At 39.0% G+C, this 23,955-nt stretch overlaps 1 protein-coding gene across 5 annotated transcripts; it reads right to left on the bottom strand.

Moving 5' to 3' along the window:
- Positions 1–3,897: 3,897 nt before the first annotated feature.
- Positions 3,898–23,626, bottom strand: ZNF330 (zinc finger protein 330). 5 transcript variants are annotated; one of them, XM_016123288.2, is made up of 10 exons: positions 23,509–23,626; positions 15,209–15,341; positions 13,305–13,324; positions 13,139–13,209; positions 11,061–11,140; positions 8,580–8,706; positions 8,029–8,133; positions 6,838–6,884; positions 5,705–5,822; positions 3,898–4,680 (listed from the first exon to the last, which is right to left on the bottom strand). In XM_016123288.2, the coding sequence occupies exons 2-10, from the start codon at positions 15,326–15,328 to the stop codon at positions 4,409–4,411; spliced, it is 960 nt and encodes a 319-aa protein (XP_015978774.1). In that variant the 5' UTR covers positions 15,329–15,341; positions 23,509–23,626; the 3' UTR covers positions 3,898–4,408. The 5 variants fall into 5 exon arrangements, with proteins under 5 accessions (XP_015978774.1, XP_036089403.1, XP_015978775.1 ...); XM_036233510.1 differs by lacking the exon at positions 23,509–23,626 and adding an exon at positions 20,974–20,997; XM_016123289.2 differs by lacking the exon at positions 23,509–23,626 and adding an exon at positions 17,342–17,533.
- Positions 23,627–23,955: the final 329 nt, after the last annotated feature.

The following is a 23,955-nucleotide window of genomic DNA, read 5'->3' as shown; positions in this document are numbered from 1 at the left end:
ACAGTCAAGGCGTTGGCAGGACTGTGTTCCTTTCTGAAGGCTCCATTCCTTGCCCCTGCCTTCTTCTAGAAGCTGCCAGTATTCCTTGGCTCACAGTTCCCTTCCTCCACAGTCGGCATTTCAATAGTTTGGATAAACGTAGTGATCTGCATGCAGTAGACTGGTGACTAGCATGGGAACTAAACTAGATGGCACTCAGGGTTCTTTCTAACTTTGTACATCTGGTGAGGATCTGCAGAGGCCGCTTGTTTCTCTGTGCCTCCCTCTCAGTCGCCATGGAGACGCAGATGCCTAATATTTTAGGGTATAGAAATTAATAAGAATAAAGTGCTCCCCAAGAGATCTATCAGAACTATAAGATTCTCACCAAGTTAGCCTTGGGACTTTTCTTCTCTGCATATGGAAATATAACTTTTAAAAATTAAAAAAACATAGCATGACTCATTGGTTGCCATGATTTCTCCTGACAAGTAAAAACATTAAAAACCTACGATAAATATAATTTTTAAAACTTTTATCACCTAAATATAAAGTCAGTAGTAAGAATTTTTCTTATTATACTGATAGACCACCGACAAGATTTTCTAAAGCAAACTTCAGTATGTCTAACTAAGCTAACGGAATTAGAAATAGCTACACATGGTATTACAAGTAGATTTTTGTCATCCGTTTTTTCTTTGGTGGATTAAAAATACTCACAGGATCCTTATAAATGTGGATGGAAAATAATGTGTCAAAGAAGAGCCAGCTCTAAAGGACGCATTTCTATGCGGTAAAATATGTCACGATTGTGACTGTACTTCAGCCAGCATGAGGTAGCAGGGGCCGGATCTACAATCTCACCTGAGAGAGGGGAGGTGGCGTACGGGACGAAATATAAGAAATCCTAATTGTCAAGACACAGGACATCAGGTAATGAAGTGGACAGTGATCCCTAAGAGAAACACACAAGAGGAGCCTGAGAATTGCCCCCAACTTTGTGCCTTTAGAGAGTTTGCAAGTCACAGCACAGGGCAGGGGGCCCAGGTGGAGCCTGGCACACCCCCTTTAAGAGGGGGAAGATCTGAATCTGGATAGATTTGCAGCTAGACTTCTCCACATAGTATGGGAAATTAGCAAATTGCAGTTAGTTTATTCTTTTTCCTTCCCACAAAGATTCTCAGAAACACTTTGGGCTTTATATACATTATATTTTAACTGATTCCTTATTAACAATGTTTTAATATATCTATCATTGTACTATGTCCGACTCCACAAAATATGATTAAGGATGTAACATATTTTCATCCATTAGGCAAATAAGTAACCGGGATTATTCTGTAAAGCACAGGTGTGCATTCTATATGGTCTGTTCACTTTCTGAAATGGACTAATACATTCTGCATGAGAAGCAGCTTGTAGGTGACTTATAAAGATCACCCACACGTGTTATCACAATATCCCAGCAAAAAGTTTACCAAACCATGACCAAAATGAAAAGGAAAATATATTTGCCCATTACTAAATGTCAGCTACTAGATTCCATATAAGGAAATTAGCTTAATAGCTATTTGTCATAATTGAGCTGTATTGAGCCAAAATAGCCAAAGCCATTAGTCAGTCACCACATGCTTTGGCCTGGGGAAGGCTTGATCTAGCCAAGGCAGCTGTGCAGCTGAGGCAGACCCCAAAGCTGCCTGACTGCTCCTGCTGGTCTGTGGCTTACCTGGTGGCATGACCCAGACCCCACGCCCCAGGGATCTACTCACCACGCCCTTCCCAGGCTGGGATGGTTTGCCATGTCCATTCTTAGTCACGAGTAAGCAAAGAAGCACCTAGAAAACCCAAGTGAATCACCTGGACTCCACACATATTCCTTCCCTGTCGCCATCATGTAAAAAAAAAAAAAAAAAAAAAAAAAAATCAGCCCTACCTCCTCCTGATGAAGAGTTAATCATCTCTGCCAAGACAGTGGTTGCTCATCTTGCATACTGATCTCCGGACATAAAAAGCCAAAAATACCAAGTTGACAGGCATAGTTTATAATTAATCGGAGTGCTCACTGGGTACCATGAGGAAAGGTACATCCTCTTGCAGGACATAGAATTCTAATCACGCAGAGCCCAGAGTCAGAGATGGGAAGAAAATTGTACAGCAGAAAATTCATTTTGCCCCTAAGGCTGGTGTATTCTATTAGCCTTCTTCTTAACTCTTCAGGTCAGGCCTCGTTGGCTGACCACTCCCAGCTTGAGTCATTCTAATTGTAACCCCAATTTTTGGCGATTAGTCATTTCCATTTGGCCACTGTTAATTCAGGGTCTTATCACCATAAGCAAGCGTTGTAATAGTTTGTTGCTATTAATGGTAGCCTAGAGTCACCTCTAAAGGCTTTTAGTGGCCCTGGCCCTCCCCATCCCTGTCAACACTCCCCTTTCTGGCCTTGTAAAATGGTTTGTCCCTGGGCCCTCCAGTAGGACATAATCATCTGATGGATCGTCCAGCCAAAGTTGAACTATCTACATTCCAGCATATCCACTTCCTTCATTCACCGTTTCAAACCCTTCCTCCACTATCTGCCATTTCAACTTTGCTCAGATTGGCCACAGCTTCTCCCATGTTTCTAGAAGCCATTCTGGTGCTGTGTTCATGCCATTCCCCAGGATCCTTGGCTGTTAATTTAAGATACCTCTTATCCGGTAGCCCAAGGACCCAGAGTAGGTGCTGCCATCAAGCCCTATGATTTTGTTCTGACCCTCTTGATCAACACCCTCAGGTCCCAGTCTCAAGTGTATTCCTCCTGCTCCACCCCGCACATGCTGGCAGATTCTGGCAGCTCCTTTGGGGTCCAGTGGTCTGTTTCTCCTGTCTTCAGGCCCAGTACACCTCTTGCTGAGTTTTTCTTAACTGTAATTCTACACCTAGCATCTTGGATACAGAGCAAGTCCTGAAGGGGACACATGTTGCCTGGGGAAAGACACGTCTGCATCGTCATCCAGCCGGGTGTGGGGAGGGGGTGCTCGTCCTTGACAGGGGGGCTGCAGGCTCGGGAAGTTCGGCAGTCCTGGGGGGTAAGGGCATGCAGCAGCATCCATTCAGAAGTCTCCGTCTCAGTCTCACCCGGCGGGATCTCAGGTTTTCCCAAACGGTGCCTTGACCTTGATTGACAACGTCTTTGAAGTTTGAGACTGTTAAGTCCTGGGCGTGGACCTGTTTCCTCAGCCCTGCTGCTGCAAGAGATGAAAGCTTTTTCCGCATCCATCCAGAGTCCCTTTGCTTTCACACCTGGTTTCGCCTTGCCTGTTATTGCCTGAAGCTGTTCATTATGTTTCTATAGAATACGCATGGCTTAGCAGTCACTATCCAACCCTGTTATCCTCACAATTACAATTTTCCCCATACTTTTCAAATGCCAGCCAGTCCGATAATGCATTCATTTCTACCATTCCACCCCAATTCATCGCCAGTTCAAGTTCTGACAATTGGAACTAGTGCCAGTGACTGCAAGTTCTCCACCTCCACCGTGAACGATGGGGTTCGGCTTCACAACTTTGTGTCTACCACAATATCGACCTAAGCTACCTAACTTCGCATATTAGACAAAAAAAAAAAAAAAAAGAAGCAAAAAGATTATACAAAGATACTGGAATGCTTTCCAGAGTAAGTTTTAAAAATTGAGAACAAGAAATTAAATATAAAAAGTATGTAACTGTAATACTAGATTTATTCAAAGAGAAATGAAATTTCTTGGGTAAAGCATCTGTGTAATAATACTGTTTCTGATTCTGTGCCTCTGAAAAATGGCTACATAATCACCTTTGTCTATACATTTAGGCATTAAAAATAGGTACTATTCAGAACATATATTGTGAAGAAAGAAATAAATGAATCAGTTGCTAAAACATACACATCATGACAACATAAGATAATGTGAAGATTTAATGAAAATGTAGCATATAACATCTGACTTGTATTCTATGGACATACAAAGAAAAATACAATAATTCATTTTACCCATTACATTTTACAAAGTCAGACAAAATGGATTTAAAGCAGTGTTTTTTTTTTCATAAAAACGGCGATTTAATTTCAAACAAATATATTACCATCCTATTCCATTATCCCATATATGTATTTATATTTAATTGGCAAAACCTACCAGATTACTAAAATCAAAAAAAATCCAATCCACGATGCTTCAGTTGCTTGGATCAACAAACGTCTTACATTAGAAATTCATTTTTCTTACGCTATAAGACTGATTATCAGTTCCTATAAAAATGCTATGCCCTACTCACTCCCTGCTTCGGTAAGTGTGACTAGTCTTTTGCACAAGGCTAAGTGACAGTACTTCCAAACGACCACACACAAGGCATCAAGCACACGATGTCCTGCCCTTCTCAGGCAGGTCACCAATGTGCGAGCAGCTCTCCTAGTTCTCTTGCTCTTCATAGTGAGCGTAGCCACTGGCATAGGTCCTTCCTAAATTCAAGTTAGTAAACAAATCTGATGACTCGGCATCTGAATCCTTTCCACCTTCCTCTTCCTCTTCTTCGTCATCCTCGGCTTCATACTCATCCTCCTCATCATGGAAACTGGCATCGCCATACTTATCAGATGAAAGGTTCTTCCAATAGGCATCGTACCCAGAAGCTCCATCTCCCTCTTCGCCTCCGGTCTGCCTGCCAAATTTCAGGGAGCGTGCTACAAAAGACAGACAGGCACACGGCATGAGCTGCGTTTTCCTAGTCCCCTCGCTTAATACTTAACTGGAAAGAAAGGAGACCTTAAAACACAACGATCGGTTCCATCCTACTTGGAATCTCCATACACATATAGGTAACGTGCATATGTAACAAATAAAGATGAGTGTCATTTCATTAAATCTAGAAAGAGTTAGCAAACAAAATAGGAACAATAGCACTCTCCAAACATAAGTTAAATGAGGTACGTGTAAAATGTCTTTCGTTTGATCAATTAAAAGTTTATTTTCAAACCCCAGAAGAGTTGATTTCATATGTCATTACATTTTCCTTGAGAGCAATTTAATAATTCAGATGTCCTAGAAGACAAAAGGCTTTCATTTCTTCTGCCTTAATAGCAACACATTTTAGCACAAAAAAAATCAGGAAAATTTTCAGTCTTACCTCACTATAGAACTATATCTTTGATTAAACAAAGAACTGTCAGTCATTTAGAATTATGGTTCCATTCTGATGTGTTTGCTAAAGAGTCAAATTCTTTTTAACAAAATTATGAGCACATTACTTATAAACATGTTTGTACTAGTCTTATTCCTTGGAAGAAAAGTTATATAAAAACCATAAAACAGCTGCTCAAATACTACACACCTAAGAACAGCTTCAGAATGAATTCCAACTTTCAAGGACTGAAGATTTTCAGTACTTGAATATTAAGGATTTATAGCTACTCAGTTATTTAACGAGAAAGCCTCAGCAAAAACAGAATAATCTTAAATTTCAGTATTCACTGTGTCATGAACTGAGACAAATGCCAAATATTAGAATGAATGATGGCATATTTCTTAAGTTAGATCGAGAAACTTTACCCATGTATTTCCCAAGGCTATAAAATTCCCCTTTTTTAAGAGAACACCTTCATCTTTTCAAACAGGAAGAAGAGGCAAAAATAAAAAGAGAAAAGAGAGAGAAATCTTGTGCAAGCACGAAAGCAAATCACCCCACTGGTATTTTAAGTAGCGCCTTACTTGACATGCTGAGATCCTTAGTTTCCTGAGTTTCGTGTCCACATTTAGGACATGGAGGCTGTTTTCCTTTTTCTTGTTTAAATACCTTGCTCCTTGTATGATCATCACAGAAACAAGCCTATATCAGAGGTATAAAAATAAGCAAGTAAATAAATAATTCAAAAAATATACAAAGGCATCATTCACTATTCCAAGGAATATCATTTGGTTAGGGCAGAGATAGAGAGTTTTATTGGGACTGTCACACTCCTGATTTCAATTTCTTACAGGCGATGGCTCTTTGTCAGGGCTCTTCTGAACTATAACCTAACACAGGGCAGAAACTATACATAGGGTATGACATGTAGACACATTTACTCATTCATAAATGTATTAGTATTTATAACGCCCCTGATGACATAATGGTGAAGACCCTATTGATCCTCATGTGGGATACAGCCTAACTAGGGACACGGAAAGTGGAGAAGCAACTGCAAGACACTGCGCATTGAAAGAGAAGCGCAGAGGAAGGATGCTAAACCAGAGACGGGATTCGGGAAAGACATCCTGGGACACATGAAGTCTTAGCTGAGATCTGAAGGAGAATGGGGGTGCAGTAGGGTAAGCAGAGATGGAAGAGGGATCTAAGGCAGAGGAAACAGAATAGACGAAATTGGAGAAGTGTTGGGAGAGAAATATACAGGGTTAGGAATATAAATAAGAACCAGAAACACGTTTCTGAGCGGAAGTGAATCAGCTCTATCTATTGTGATCTTTAACAAACAGAAATGCTGGAGACGAGGTCTAAGGAAATGAAACACTATGGAAATCTTTACTCAAATTCTCCTTGGCAAGTGCACATTGACATTAATTAATATATACTCCTATCATTTTGGTCAGAATGTTTTCCATAAATGTAAGATATAAAAATACTGAGTGAAGATACAGGAACATGTGTACTTGTGTCAACTCTAAAACAAACTAACTGGATGACCTTTAGAAGTCACTAGGCTTTCTCAATTCAATTCTACAACCTCTGAACTAAATATTTAAGGATCCTTGCAGATTAATTATAGCTATAAGTAACCCAAGGGCTGTTGGTGGAGCATGGGGATTAAAAACGAAATGTAAAAATACAAAATACACAAGTGTACCTTACAGCGAAGACAAGAATGCTGACCAAGCCGATTGCACGAGACACCTGTTGGGGGAGGAAGTAAGTAATGTCCAGACTCAGACTTGGAATGAAAACAGAATTTTCCAGATTTGTACTTGAAGTACTACCTTAGATCAATTATTAACATTTTTTTTCTGTCTCATAACCTAGAAGATCTATAAAAAGGAGACTGAATTCCCCAGCCAAATGGAAGGAAACTAACAACTGCTATGTACTTTGTTTCTTTATTCTTTGAGAATTTTTATATAAATATTGCAAGATTTATTTATACACACATATATATGTATGAATAATTTATCAACTTTATAGATAAATATAAAATTAGCATTTCATACCAGAATAAGAATCCAATGCAAGGAAGTGAATATCTGGGAAATTTCAGTCTTTCTTATGGTGTGCTCTACTATTTAATAAGGGCTTTCCAAGTGCCAGGTAGCAAACTAATGTTTTTCTTTATATAGATTCTCATTTCAGTTAACTCTTTGAAAAGAAATCAGCATCTTCCTTTTAAGGAAACTCAGGTTTAGAAAGAATCACATAGACAAGTAGAATTCAAATAACATTTAACTCTAAAACTTGAGCTTTTGAGAATCAGTAGAGTAGGAATAAAATGCAATCTATCTGTGAAGACGATATCATCGACCCAATCAGTAACAGTGGTTCTCAAACTGGAAGATAAATGAGAATTATGTGTGCACGTACATCCATGTGCCTGGCACCCCCCTCAGACCTCAGGACGATCTTCAGGGATGACGTCCAGGCACCCGTATTTTTTAAAAACCTCTACAGGTGTTTTTGATGCACAGTCCAACCTAAGAATCACTAAAACAAACAGGGGCTGGTACGGCTTACTTGGGGGCATTTGGAAGTGGCAGGGACAGGAGGGCACGAGGGTTGTTATGACGACTTGTACGTGAAAACGACATTTAGTGTTCAGGACCAGTAATGCCTGATCAATCCCACAAAATGAAGAACTGACCCCACCAAAGTGCCACTGATGAAAAAAAATGGATGTTATGAATTTTTTATACAAACAGAAAGTAGATATTGAGTTAAATTATATAGTCCATAAGAGGTTGCCTGAAAAACCAGATTCCTTTTTCCTTAAGTTTCACACAGACTATTAAGAAATTTGGGTATAAAGAACATCTAATATATGAAAACTTACATTTAAATGTTTCCGCCTCTAAAACCTGGCAGCTGGCTTGATGTTCAAACTGATCATCTTCACAGAGAAAGTTATGGCAAAATGAACAACTGAATATTCTGCCTCCTATTGAATTAAAAACAAAACCCGCAAATATAAGAATAGGTTTTAATTTAAAAAATCCATATCTATAAACCTGTTCAGAAAAGATGACAAGTTATTTCAGATTTACCAAATGACACACGAGTCTTTGCTCTGGTAAAGGCTACAATGAAAATTGCCCCAAGGAACCATGAAAAGGTGGACCCCCCCACCCCACCCCTGCCCCTGGCTACGCAATGTTCAAAGACACTTGTTCTAGTGTAACTTCACTTCCTATTTTGGTAGCCAGTCCTAGCACTGACTATTACTGTTAGTGTAAATCCCTTTTCCAACTAAACTGATAGCCAAAACAGTGCCAGTAGTTAGGATGGATGGTATCCTGAAAAAAAAGTCTTACAAGGAGCATCCAAAATGTTTCGAAGTCAGCCTGCACTTACAGCAAAGCTCACTGCCCGTGGGTACTCACTCACCGTGGTCCCAGACGCCTCGTTCGCACTCCACACACTCAGCGTCAGTGAGAGGGCAGGCACAGGCGTGCGTACTGAGACATTTCCTCCCGTGACAAACCCAAGCCTCACAGAAGTCACATATTGCACCCTGCAACCAAGAACAGGACAAATTAATCTTTGTCACTTGACTGGCTATGACCATTGTTTAACTAATAGCAACCATCAAAACTGTATACATTTAGTGATTCATCAACCCTCACTGACAGTGGGTGGCTTTGTTCAAGAAAAAATTTTATTAAGCGAAACTTAAAGAAGATTCTCTGAAAACTACTTTACCAACAGCTATTTATAATATAAAACCTGAGTTGGAAATCAAAAGAAAAAAAAAGTAAAGGGGAAACTATACACTTATCCTAATACTAATCACCGATGTCAGTCAAGGAACTGGAAGTAGGGTCTTTAAACCGAATTCTACCTCAAATGAAGCCTGAAGTCTACAGATTAAGCATTCCTGTCTATAGTGATTCTAGTAACAAAACTGAATTTTCAAATACTAATATTTCTGACTCAAGAAAGTCCTTATCTTTGTAATGTATACGATAATCACATAACTTTTCCAACTGAAAATATTAAATTTCCATCAATATCTTTTCTTTTAAGGTGACTTATGCTTTAAAACATTATGTTTCTTTGTGGAAAAAAATGTAAGTAAAATATACAAAACCAAATGACAGCGTAAGCCTCTCCAAATCTATGTCAAGACAGGATGGTAAAACTATATCTCTCAACAACATGACATCGATGTAGTATTAAGAGCTAGAAAGAATTTCAAGTAAATGGGCTGCATGATCTTTCCTTTACAGACAAGGGACAGGAGCCTGAGACTGAGTTCCAGTCCCAAAGCTACATTACAGAGGAGCTGAGATTCATAACCAAGTTTTCTGAATCTTAATGCTGGGTTCCACCATTCAAGGCTCTATAACAAAAATACTATACAACAAAGAGAAAAAATGTTTTTTGACTTATAAAAATGGGTTATCGGTGTAGTAAGTATGTCTCTTGGATTACTCAGGGTAGTAGCAACAAAGAGATGGCACACTGGACTGGGGAATCCAGGAGAATTAAAAAGAGACAACTGACAAAGGACAGGGGAAGGCCCACAAAACACATCGAGGGATGATGCAGCTACTGCTGCTGGACCGGACGGGACAAAGGGACGGGGAGGAGTTACCAGAACCCTGAGAGAGCCACATGGACAAGAACTGTGTCCAATCCATGCCCCAGACAGGAAGACCCACTAGAGAGAGAGTGAGCTGGGAGAAAGAACGCCCGGATCGCATTCTCCTCCCGTCTTCAGGTCTCCTGCTAGGGCCTCCCATTGACTGAACCCCCCAAAAAAGCTATAAGGTGAGAAAGTCACTGATCCAGTCGGGCTCCCAGGGCAAAGCAGTGAAGGGAGAGGGAATCTCAACAGGCAAACCGATTTCTAGAAAATCACTTTTCTAGAACTTATAGCTAATGATGCATGATTCTACTTAAATGTCTTCTTTATAAAAGAAATCATTCACACTCGTACAACTCAGTGAACCAAAAAAAAAAAAAAAAGGCATTTGATTAATATAGACATAAGTAAGCTACCAAGAAATATTACAGTGGTTTTAAATCTTTGAATGGTTTTTGAAAGGTAACATTGACAATCTTATATTTAAAATAATGAGGAATTTATAAGATGATTATGAATAATTCTAGCTCCTTGCTTCTATAAGATATGCACATATGAAATATATCATTAAAAAGTCTGCCTCATGATGGAAAATAAATTCTTGGAAAGTTATTATAAGTAAAATATTCTGCTTGGTGTAAAATAGTATTACTTTCCTCATGGACTGAAATTTTAACCTAAGTATAAAATTATACAATAGAAAACAATAAAACTGGTTGAAAGAATACCATTTTTTAGTGAAAAAGAGAGCAAAATACATCACACATAGCAACTGCTTTTATTATTTAAAACAGTGAATTTCCTTAGAAAATTCCACATGTGAGGAAATTATATATAACTTTGTGTTAAGTATGTACTCTTTTTTGAAACATATAGGTTCTTTTGAAACTAGGTTGCTTATTTAACCAAAAGCCTGAACCTTGGTTAAGCAGGGCTTTCAGTATAGTAAATGATATTCTTTGAAATCTGATTAAGACACATTAGAAAGGTAACATTGACAGATTAATTTCTGTTTAAGTGAACAGAAAATAAGTTTCTATTTCCTGTATGTTTCCCAATAAGAAAAAGAGAAGCAGTCAAAAGCAAGTGGGTACTAAGGGAAAATCACATGACAAACATGCCACTGATGATCCAGGTAACTCCAGACTGAATGAACCAAGGGACAAAGCAGTGCTGTTATAGTTATAAAATATAATGGTTAAAAAAAAATAACCATGAGTCAGAATGACTTCTTCTAATCCCTGGAAAGCTACTAGTCTAAGAGATGACAAGAAGCTTACCACCATTGCAAGGCCAGTACTGTAGACACCAGCATGCTTTATGACACAGTCTGACGACTTCATCATGCACTTTGTTTTCCCTGGGAAAAAAAGAAATTTGCGCTAATAGTCTTGCAAACTAGTACATGCAAATATTCATTAATTCCTCTTTTTATCTAGGCTAAGTTTCTATGAAAATAATGTGAAAGGGATGGAAATCGCCATCATTTACAGCTTATGTAATCAAACACAAAAAAACAGATATAACTAAGCTCATTATCTGAATCCGATCTTTTGAGATTAGAAATTTATCAATAAATCTGTAAAAATGTATTGCACAATAAAGCTGTTAATTCATATGTGTAGTAAAATCAGAAACCGTGGGTTATGCTTTGTAACCTACCCATCATTATAGCAGTTTAAAATCTTACAAATTTTCAGATGAATTAAAACAGATTTTAAAAAGTTATGCTTTAAGATGAATTTAACATTCTGTAATTCGCAATGAAAACAGTATGGTTTGAAGTCATTGCCTATTTCTTTTCACAGATTGTCTCAAGCCAAACTAAACCAATGATTATGCATCTCATCTGGTTCCCTTAAGTTTATCCATTCGTAAAAATTTACAAAAATAGCTCCCAAGTAAACATTTTTCCAACAGAATTTTCCAAGTCTCCTCATGAGCACAAAACAAAACAAAACAAAACAAAACAAAAAAATCCAGCAATATAGTGATAAAGCTAAAAATCACAGTACAGCCACAAAAGCGCTGATCTAGCAGCGAATTGCCAACCCCAAAAGACTGTCTGGAAATTTATCTATCATACACTACATGAAGATTAATGATGACATACTAATCACCCATCTCGAACTCCACAAAGTGGAAGATGAAAGAAACAGAAGACACTCAATTTTCCATTATCTTGATTACCTAAGGAACAAGGTTAGACAACAGGAAGTGGGAAGAAAGAGAAACTGGAAATGAGGGGCAGCAGCTCCCCAACTGTTCCATGTCTAACGCGAAGTACAAAAGTCAGTAAGTGGGAAATATAGCCACGTGCAGCACTACAAAACTCAAGCCCAGAAACACTGAAATTACGGGAAGGTCCTAGCAAGAACTTAATCATCTCTATAATCTATTTTCTCACTCTTTATTCATTCCTTTTGTAAAATAAGGATATAAAAACTGGCAGATGAGGGATCTGTCTAAGCCAGTTTTCTCTTTTTCAATAATTACAAACCTCAACAATATCTTCTTTGAAAGCTATAACTACTCTAGAAATCTTCAAGGATGTAGCCTTAAGCATTCCTAACTTTCTGGACACTTGTTCAAATAAAAGTTTGGGGAGTAAATCTGGAGTGAACAAAATTGATGAGGTTCCTTCACTAAAGGTCTTTGGAAATTTTAACGTGTAAATAGACATCTCCCGACAGCAAAGTGCGGATGAAGCGTGCAGTGTTTCTCACACATACGCATCATACTCTGAGAAGGGCTATTTGAGAAACACCGACCTTGTTGTTCTATGAACGACCATTTAGTTTCACTCTGAATGATCATTTACTCTCAATAAAAGTTTCCACTTATACCTGGGAATTGCGTATGTGGCTTAGGAACTCTATTCCAATCACTTGGGAATCCATGCGAGGAAATTCAAGAATCATATGTTAAATGCCAACAGAAAAATAACATGTCACAAAAATTGGCACCAGGTCAATGTGCAATAAAATTCTTCCCAATGTTCTAACATATTGTAGACAATATCATCAGGAACCAAAATTTAGAAAAGTAAACAAATGGGTATCAACATGACTGAGGAAGTATAATTAAAAATCCAAGATCACCAAGTGTTATTAGTCTGAAATCTGATCTTTTAATATTTAAAACATGTCGGTAACCGTTATCTAAAAGGTATCCTATTTCCAGCATTATAGCAAGGAGACACAATCAAGACTTGATAGTGCTCCAGTAGACCAAGTAAGCGCTCTGGTAAGGCATAATGTTATTATAAATGATAATGATAAACCCACAGTTTCAAACTGATTAACTGCCAAACAAATGTTTGATAAAAGGCAGGTGTCCTCAGTTATCATATACTTACCACATTGTGCACAAATTGGTAACTTCTGTACAGAATTGCAAAAATAGCAAAATGCTCGATTCTTCTGCCGCCTTGTCATGTAAAATAAAATTTTAAAATGCAGTTACTATCAGATAAAAGATCAGAGGGTCTATATTACATATAGATATAAAAAATAAAAATTTACCTCTGACACTTGTCACATTCCTATAAAATACAAAGACATGACATTAATTTTCTACTGGGTGAAAATTGCCAATTTACTTGCATTATAAAGAATATCTTGCTTTTCATGTTAAAATTTAAGTGACATTTCTCAAAACCCTCCAAATTCACCCATGTTACCAACACTTACACGTAACAACGCATCACAAAGGTGTGCTCTTGGGCACACCGTACAAAAGAAAGAAGTGGCATTTTCACAAAAGAGCTAAACACAGTGGTGTTTTTTTAAATGAATCACAAATAATACAGAATAAATACAAGACAGAGTAGAGAACACAATATGACGAAGCTCATGGAAAATCTAGACTCTTATCCAGGGTATTGAAAATTCTCAGCAGTCTGTTCCCTAGCCACTTTTCAAACCTTGCTGGCCTATTCTCTTCAGGTTCAAGCCACTATTTGTCAGCCATTCTCAAAATGTGTCTAGTGCTTTCTCTTTTCCATACTTTATTTTCTGAAAAGTCCCTCCTCACAATCCTTACCTGCTAGGAATTCTGGTGATGAGCCCATTTCCCCTGTGAACTGTACCCCACCCAGACACTCACTTTATCACCTTAGTCCTACCTGCTCCTCTACCGCTGCAACGCTCACCAAGGTCTAGCCCTTGTTATATGCACTTACGTATGTGAGTCATTTCTTGTTTTGTCTGCCTCACACCCCTCGTCTCTGGAAATAACCCTGATGCACAGAAAGGGGTCCCGGCTGTCCTCTGTGCTATGTAATCCTGCTCCCCCACACCCCACTCCAGCCATAAACGTTAGCCCTGGAACGGACACCTGCCCAAGTCCAAAGGATCAGCTCTTTCCCTCCCTGAGAGTAACACGTGTGTGATGTGAGGCATGCGAACTACCAGTGCCCACGAACCCAAACGGAAGGAGTAAGACAGCCTGAGAAAACGGAGTAAGAAAAACAAAAGCCAAAGATGGAACTACAAGGTTGTTGCAGTTTCCAGTTGTCCCTGTGTCCCAGCGACATCCTGCCCTTCCCAACTACACGTTAGCCCACTAGTCACATGATAAACTGTATTGCTCCCCACTTACTGAAGTTGGATTCGCCATTTATAAACAAACAATTCTTAAGGAATGTCCGAAACCACTGATCTATAAGCTTATGGAAAGAGGACTGTGTCATTCACCTATTACCCACAGTGCCTAAAATAGCACCTGGCACAGGAGCTTAATTGCACAATAGTTTGTACAATTAAGTCTTATTAAACATTTCATATATTATGATAAAACAAAAGAAAAAGGAAAAAAAGGGGTAGCAGGAATAGAAAAAGTAGAGAGGAGTGGAAATAGGGAAATGTGGGACAACTCAGAGAAACGTGATCGAAAAAAAAAGAAAGGGGTGGTGATAATATAATCTCTTGCTTCTCTCGACTTTGACCAAAGCAGCCCAGAAATGCTCAGGACTGACTCACCTGGCACAAGGAAATAAGGTAGTAGAACAGGAAAACAAAAGAGATGTCAAGAAAAGTAGAAAGTTTAGAAAAGGGAAATCAAATGAGTTAAGAATTGCTATGAGAATATGATGAAAAAGCTCCAATTAATAGGACAAATTAAGGCATAGAAAATTAGAGAAGCTGGAAAAATTGTTGTAAAGATCCTAGTATGTATTCTTGGCCAGTATCAGCAACAGTAGCCAAGGTACTATGCCAGGTTTTATAGGTAATGTAAACTCAAAACAAAAATCATTGCTACTTAGTGTTAATAAAAACAATGAATGTGCCTCTAACAGATTTCAAATTCAATCAAATATATGCAGCAATGCAGCAACACTGTATTCACTAAAATTCTATTCAGGTGTTTTTCAAATAACTATTATATAGTATTTCAACTATCAAGTGACATCAGAAAAAGCTATTACCATTGAAGCGTTGCATGGGTGTTTTGCTAAATCTATGGTGCTTCTTGATGCTCTTAGCTGTTTTTCACGTTCCCGGCGATTCTCGGCCTTCTTCCTGGCTCCCGTCTTTTTTTTAGGCATTTTCCCCCTCTTTCTATACAAAAGAACAGAGATGGTATATGATTCCTGGTTGCATTTGCTATTTTAAATAAACTAAGAAATTTATTCTCATTAAATTTTAAATTCAACCCTGTCATTTTAATGGTTAAGCAATATTAAGCCTTTACGAAACATTAAGCACACATTATCCTAAATAAAAGATGACTTTTAAAATAAGGCGATTACTTGCACTATCAAACGATTCTAACAAATGTAAACAAAAAAAAATTCTGAAAAGCCTAGTTTTCTTTCCCACTGGGAAAAAAAAATAGTTTCCCTGATATTAAATATTCTTTAAAAATTACTCTATATCGAGTGAAAAATATACATATTAAGCAAATATCATTAACGAAAAATCATTAAAAGGTGTATTATTTACTGTTTATATTACTTTTTTGAGCTATGTATTCAGATGACTTGATGCTGCCAAAGCTCGAAGTACAATAAATCATATCCCTCCTATGTAGTATCTAAATAAAATCTCTAATATAGTCAAGTCAAATGACATTTACTACAAACTATTCTCTCTGAAAATACATTAAAGGTATTGTTCTTACTCTGAAAGCTGACCTTCTCCCTACATGCAGTGTCTTCACATAACATCATGGATGCGTTCTGAAACTAACTGAAATGACCTACAACAAAACCAATTTTACCATTGGCTACTTGATAAAAAGAGGAGTTAATTTCCTAGCCATCTCACGAAAGTTATAATGAAATGATTTGAAAGAAATATTATTCCAAGACCTGGTATAATTTAACAGGGTTCAAATTTATGTTAAAGGGTATATATTTACTGCATGTATTGAAATAATGACTTTAAAACTGGCTTCTGTCACTTAGTCGTGAGAACTAAATTTAGTAAAACAAGATTTTTACTAAATAACACATTTTTATTTGGTTTTTCATCAATCTGAAAACTAGAAGTTCCCTGGGGAGTCCAGTCCTATCTTTCCGGACAGTGTTTGCCTTCCGGCCCTGCCTGGAATACATTAGGCACTCACTAAATGAAGAGCTACATTAATGAACGAGCCTATGTGCTTGCTTTGAAATCTGACTCTCAATTTTCTTAATATTCTTCAAAATACATATTTTTAAAGTCTCTTTAAAAAGCGATTCTCAAAATTCAACTGTTGACATTTCTAGGCCCTATCAAGAACTGCAAATTCTAAACCTCCAACATAGGCTCAAGTTTCAGTGGTTACTGTGACACACACACTTCCCTGAAGACATAAACATTCTGATTCAGAGCAACTAAAGTGTATCCATGATACATGGGGAGAGTTCCAAGATAGCGCACCTCGAAAGAGATTTCTATTTCTTATTCAAAGGCGCATGTTACAGTACAGCAAAATCATGCACCAGCTTGTACCTGACACAATAGGAAGGTCACTCATAAAGTTTTCCTACTTTGGGTTTCAACTCTTATGTTAGAAAATCCAATCAAAAACCAAGCGGTGGGACGTTGCGACTTAAAAATATGGACACATTAAGCCAGGAAACTGAGGAGGTGGTTACTTGATAAATGTCCAAGCCCTCTAAGTCACCCTTTCAGGATTTAAAATGACGAAATCTACAAGGCGGAAAAAAAAAAAAAGTGTACTGTGATGGCCAAAGGAGATCAGAAAATCATACGGATGAATTTTCTGGGTCCCTAGGGATGAATCCGCTGAGAAAGTTGAGCCTCGATTTCTTTTTCTCCAGTCTGTGTTGAAAATTTAGAGGGTAAATTTTTTTTTTTTCTTTCCAGCCTTACATGGGTTTAAGCCTTTCTCCACTAACGCTCTGACTTCTTCAAGACGTAGCCGGTGTCACCAAAAAAGGACACAGGCGCGGGGTCCCTGCGGCTCTGGAGGGAAAGCCTGCAGCCGCGGGACCCAGTGGGGGTGGAGGGGGCGTCCAGAGGAGACGCGGCGGAGGTGCCACGCGGCTCGGGGAACCGACAACCGTCACCCGCCCGCGCAACGCCCTCCCTCGCGCGCGCTCCGGGCCGACCTCGCTCACCCTGACGGGGAGGCCGGGCTCACTCCGGGGCACAGGGGCAGGGAATGGCGTGGAGCCGGCCCGCGGCAACAGCAGATCCGGCCCGCGGACCACGACTCGGGGGCAGATGCTACTGAGACCCAGGCAAGGAGGACCGAGCCAGTTTCGGACACTAGGAGCGGGACCGGATGTCCTCTTACGACAGCAGCGTCCTTACGGCAGCACGTTGACAGAAAGGGTCCGCCCCCTCTCTTCGCTCCGCCCCCCTCTGTTCGCTCCGCCCCTGCCCCGCCCACTCCCGCGGGGGGCGGGCTCCCAGTCCCCGGGAGAGGACCCGGCGGGAGGGAGCAGGGTGATAGAAAAAAGAAAAGCTGGGGACGCGGGAGGAAGGGGGACTGGAAGACTCGCTCAATTTTATTCTTTTCAGAAAAGGAGAAATCCAAAGGAAGAGAAAATCTACAAGGAAGAAGTCAATGAACTCACAAACTTAGCACCGCATCCGTTGATTCAAACATTAAAGTCTTGCTGAATTTTTTTGCAAACTTTCCGTTACCTACATCTTCACATTCCTCTCTTCGTGTTTTCTGCACGAGCCGTGCTTTGGTTACCTGGTGAATTAAGTTCTACCCCCCTTTGTCTCCTATTTCTACTGTGCCCTCTGGAATTCCATTCTTCTCTGAACAAATTCTCCTACATGTGAGGCCTCTAGTGTGTGCGTCCCTGTCCTTAACTGAAACCCAACATCATCTCCCTGGCAAAGACGGCTTTAAATGCCTCTGAAGTGAAGAGTGCTCATTTCCTCACACTGCTTTTAACTCTGGGTTAGGAGGTAGGATCTGTCCCTTTAATCCCCAGCGCCTCACTCAGATCATTATTTCTCCTTTCTATGTAGCCATGCCACTATTAAACCTTCATCGCTGCTATTTTTTTATCCACTCCTTATTGATGGAAAACTCTGGAATCTAACTTCCAAGTTCTGCCGTCACCCAGAGTTTCATTAGCATCCAAATGAAAGTCCCATTCTCTTGGGTTCTTGATTTCTTCATCTCTCATAGCCGTCACCTCCACTCCACTACGGGCATTGATTCTCCTGACCCCATTCCAAGTCTTGTCATCAGGTGGATGTACTCCACCACTGAAATCCAAGATTCAAAGCAAACTAACCAACCTCCTATCTTACCAACTCTCACTCGATTTACCCTCCTAACGAAGACTTCAAATCTCTTAGACCTTCTATTTTCTTCCTATCAATCATCTCTCTGCCTTCTTCCCTTCTTTTTCCCTCGGTTCATAAAACGCAGTTTATCACATTTGCCTTATTTTTTTTTTCTGATCAAACTAACTGAAGCATTCCCGATTCATCAGCTGGCTGATTTTTCTCTAAATCCAAAGTGGTCAACCTCCACAAGACTCACAAAATTCCTCTTCAATTCTGTATTTTCCTAATCAATCTATCATTTCCATTATTCACATAGCTTTACCAAATTTTCTCTTTCTTCACCTTTTCTATCATTTTGTCAATTTCAGCAGATATCATTGCCTCCTATTACACAGAGAAAATAGAATAATATCAATATTGGCAATATTTCATTTTGTGCTCCTGGTATTCTAATTACTTTACATGTACAATATTAACTCTTAATTTTACTCATGAGGAAACTTGGGCAGAGACACTATACAACTTGCCCCAAGATTACACAGATGGTTTGGCTTGTGGTACTGTCTTCGCAGTTCTTAAACTTTTTTGCCTCAGGACTCTGTAAAAACGCTTAAAAATTGAAGACTCTAACAAGCTTTTGTTTATGTGGTTTATACCTATTGATATTTACTATATAAAAGTTTTAAAACAGGTAAAATTTTAAATATTATTAATGCAGTAAAAATAATACTTATATTGCATGTTAGCATAAATAAGATGAAAAATAACTATATTTTCCCAAACAAAAAACAGAAGACTGGTAGTGTTTTACAGTTTTTCAAATCTCTTTAACATAAAGCTTAATAGAGGGTAGGTGAATTCCTTCATCTGACATCCTATTGAAAAATGTTTAGATGTTCTCATTTTCTCAACATATAGTTGGATAAATTGCAGAGACCCTCTGGGGAAGGACTAGGGGAATTATTATGGTGTAACTTTTATGTTATTGCAGGATCTAGCCTTTTCTCTGTTGATAGTTTCCATATCCAAGAACTGGCTCAGATATTAAAAACTGGGCAAAGAACTCATTAATGGAGTATTACTCTCCGGTGGCCATGCAATGCTTGATTTCTTTTGATTATACAGGCTGAGCAATATCCTTGTTTGCTGCTCATCTGTTTTGCTCCTGGGGACACCATATTCTATCATCCATCTCCTTAATCTTTTGAAGATCAGGCCCTCTCTTTTAGTGTCACTCATCCCTTGGCACTGATTAGAATAATCGTCCCAGGTTGATTACATTGTAAAGAAACCCAAGTTATTGATCCAGTGGCCAGGAGGGAAGCTGAGGGCAGATCCTGTATTACAAGAAGGAGACCCCTGCATCATTTGCAAGCAAGTTGGAGGCGGGGGGCGCTAGCCATTAAATCAGGAATATGGACCATGTTCAGACTCAGAGGGTTCAGAAAAATCTGGAGATTCAGGATTGTCAGGTGTCACGATGCAGTCTGTCGCATCAGGGTTCCTTTCCAGTCCAGCATTCTGACCTTGGCATAGCCGACCTAACTAGGCTGCATGGTTGTTAATCTCCCTTGGAGCTCTGCCACACTTATAATTAAGTGCCGGGCCTGTTGCTCAGCTTTCTTCTGCCCTCCCACTGCAGGAGATAAAAGTCTCTTTATTTGCTATCCAAAAGGCCTTCCGAATTTTCCTCTAAGATTTTTAATAGTCATTAACCATTCTTGGTTTTTTGCTTTTTGCAAAGAAGTGATTTTGCTTAGCAACAGCCAATTCCCCTGTCCTCAAGATTACTATTTCCCTTCTATTTCTTAAATGCATAATATATCACACCCACTCGTGTGCCGGTATCCCTCGTTTTTCGAAAGTTCACATTACGCCGTTTTGCTTTTACAAAAGACGTCCGTTAGTACCTGTTTTCACTAACAGAAAGAAATCTGAAGAGGGTTGTTTTTTTTTTTTTTAATGAAAAAAAGGAAAAGAGTCATTAGCATTTGTTTTGCAGGGAGCCCTTACAGGCAACCCATAACCTGTGCAGTGAGAGTGGTCCGGACAAGCTTCCTCCCTGGGAACTGCATTCAGAATCTCAGCACGAAGTGCCATAACTCTGAACTGTGTCTGTGAGCATCTGTGCTTCATCTTGATTTATTTTATGCATCATTAGCAAGATATGTCCTAAGGTATTGGAAAAGTTTGAGTGTTCATAAAGGTGTTACTCTACATGTAAAACTGGACAAAATTAAGTGTTACTTTAGGTTTTATGTGTTATTTTGATATGATTTGGTAGGTTATTTTGGGCATCTTGGAACATACAAAATAATTTCCATAGAATTTAATGGCAATTACTCCCTTGCTTTATGCCATTTCAGCTAATGGAAGGTTTTATTGGAACACTCTACTCTGGGATAGCAAGGGAAACCTGTATTTCCTTTCATTAGAATACGTTCCAGTTCACTACTGATGAAAGTTTTACTTACTGCACTGTTACCTTGTGCCAAGGTCTGTCTGTCCTACATCTGTCACTGATGAGGAGGTCTCATTGACAAGCAGCTGGCCAATGATTCAGGTCAAAAATCCCGTATTAGCTTCTCCTTTCTTGACTCATCCCTGACATTTTGGCTTCTCTGGAAAAATACTCTGAGTCAGAGGTATATGTAGAGAGTCTATCAGAGAGAATGCCTTGGGAGCAACTCCCGATGAAGAGATGGTAGCAGGATTGGACATGGGGAAGAGTTGGCCTGCAATATAGTCTCAGCGAAGGCCTCGGCTGTGAATCCGGGATGTCCCTTTAGAGTTAAGGGAGAGTGGGCTCAGGCTTTATGCACCTGTGACATCAGTCACTGGATGTGGGCTGACTCAGGAAACCGATGTAACTTTGGGCCTTCCTCATGGTCAGTCCTGTCGCCACCTGCTCCTTGAGACCACAGGCCCCCATCGTCTGCAGTGTGTCCTCCAGAACACTCAGCGAGGTGCTGTCTCTGTAGCTCTAGGGACTCTGGGACACATTTAAATCGGCCTGGATGGTTCGAGGTTATCCTGTGAAGGCTCACAATGATCAAAGCATACACTTTTTCATACTTCCTCTCTGTTAATTTCTTCCCTTCCCTTTAGGATTGATCGTTATTACGATTCTGCCTGAGCATGGAGCTTCAGATGGAATGAGTTTTTAAAAATTGATTTAAATATTGACAATAAAGGTTATACGGCAAAGTCAAACTGCCCTGTCTTACAAGTCTGAAAACTCATTTACTGTTAATTTTGAACATAGAATGTGATCTTTATTCAATATAGCCATCTGGATGACAGCAGTTACCAGATGTCCAAAAAAGTTAAAATAAATGAAAAGAGTTAAAGGGGTAGTCGATTCTATGACTTTCCTACTTGAGCATTAGTAGAACAATGTATAGATAACCTTCGGTGCCTTTAAAACAGGCTCAATATGATAAACTTGAAGTATATTACTGATTATACTTTGTGGAAATAACGAGGTATTACTAAAAACGGAATCAGATAATTTCCTAAATAGGAGTGTTAAATGTGCTAATCATGATAAATATCTAATATCAGATACATAAATATTGACTTAAATTATAGTTTAATTTTTCTCAGAATAGAGTCAAATTACAGCTTCAATAAGGGTTTCTTGAAATAATAAGCGTAGATATGTCTAATTTCCAGCTGCTTCCATAATTAGCCATGATAAGGCAAAACACTTTAAATTACCAGACATATAAAATGTATGTGATTTGTTACTGTGATTTTTTTTCTAAAGCCTGCAACTTAAAGACATTAAGACGATGATTAAAAATTACATCAAAACTATATATAAAATATACCAGTCAGGAACCAAATTCGGCTGCATGTAACCAAAAACCCAAATAATAGTAGATTTGACAAAATAGTTTTTCTTTTTCTCTTATGTTACAAGAAGTCCAGGATAGGTACAGTGGCTCAAAAAGTTTACTGCTGATGTTTAAGAGATTCTTTTGGCAAGGTTCTCAAGAGAAGTCACCATGAAGCAACCTCTTAGGCAGGGAAATTGAGAGAGAGGAGAAAAAAACAAAAAGACCCACAATAGCTGAGCCAATCTCTGTCAATGTGTGTTTCCGAGAACCCAACAAAGTAACTGTAGATTCTGATAATTGATCAGAATTAAGTTACTTGAGCATGTCTAGCTGCCAGAAAGACTGGCAAATGTAGTTTTTCAGCTGGACAAACTGCAGTCCTGAATAAATTTTAGGCTCTGTTATTATGGGAGGAATGGATAATGGATACTAAGTAGGAAACTAGCAGTTTCAACCACATCTTAATGTTTGATATTTCACAAGACAGGACATTTGAAAGCTTTAAGGATGGATTTAAAAAAAAAAATGGGTCAAAGTGAAAAAGTAATGTTCTTTTTTAAAGGAATGTTTTTATTTTTCAAAAATCCGTTCCAGTACAAAACAACTAGATCCTGCGTGCAACATAATTTTTAATGCGTTGCTGAGCTCACCGGAAGAAAATCTCTAACACCACCACATTCCTTTTCCGGAAAAAAAAAATTGTTTTAATAAATAAATAAGCTGGAACTACACCCAGAGTGATAAAAAGTAAGCTCTAATATATAAGAGGTATTTGTCTGAGAGCCAAAACTAACATCAGCACCGCACATGAGACTAAGCCTCTTGCCAGCAACCAGTTCAAGGAGCTCAATCAGAAGCTCAGGTTCCAACCGGGGTCCTCGAAGGACCCAGCTACAGTGGCCCAGGCCAGTGGTGTCCCCAACTTCAAAAGTAGCAAATGTAAATTCTCGCTGAAGGAAGGAATTGCCAACTTCAGCCTCCAGGCTATCCACGGATTGAAATCAAGCAAGCGTGAGATCACAACAGAAGATGAACAAATAAACACAAAACAAAACAAACAAAAAAACCCCTACGAATACAATTCATCACATTAACAGCTCACTAGTTGCAGAAAAACATTTCATTCATCACTCATTTTTGATTCTAAACATAACCATATAACTTATCAATTCTCTTACCTTGTCTAATTTCTTCTGAATAATTTTGGTTCTCCTAGTAGGCAATTATATCATCTGTGATTAGTGACCAATATGATCATGCTGACACTCTGACACTCTGACCACTGCTGTGCCTGGAGTTCTAAAGTCCTTTGTACCTGATCCAAAAGTCTTGTGTCTTTTGCCAGCATTCATAAACGATAACATACTAACCTAGCCTGCAAGCCCCAGACACTCTGTGGACCCTGACAGGAAGCTGGGAGACTAAAAAGACTTCAAAAGACCTTTGCTCTTTTTAACTACTAACCAGCCACCTTGACTTGGACTATTCGGTAACCTCTCTAGATTTTTTTGTTCCTTTTTCGTGAAAGGAGACAACTGCTATAGATAGTCTCTAGTATTTTATGATTCTGCATTGCATGAGTATGAAAACAATATCCTGACATCTAGAGTGAAGGCACTCATCCA

This window comes from Rousettus aegyptiacus, unplaced genomic scaffold (assembly GCF_014176215.1).
Source record: "Rousettus aegyptiacus isolate mRouAeg1 unplaced genomic scaffold, mRouAeg1.p scaffold_m13_p_16, whole genome shotgun sequence".
NCBI lineage: Eukaryota > Metazoa > Chordata > Mammalia > Chiroptera > Pteropodidae > Rousettus > Rousettus aegyptiacus.
This window is presented reverse-complemented; position numbering and strand designations above follow the sequence as displayed.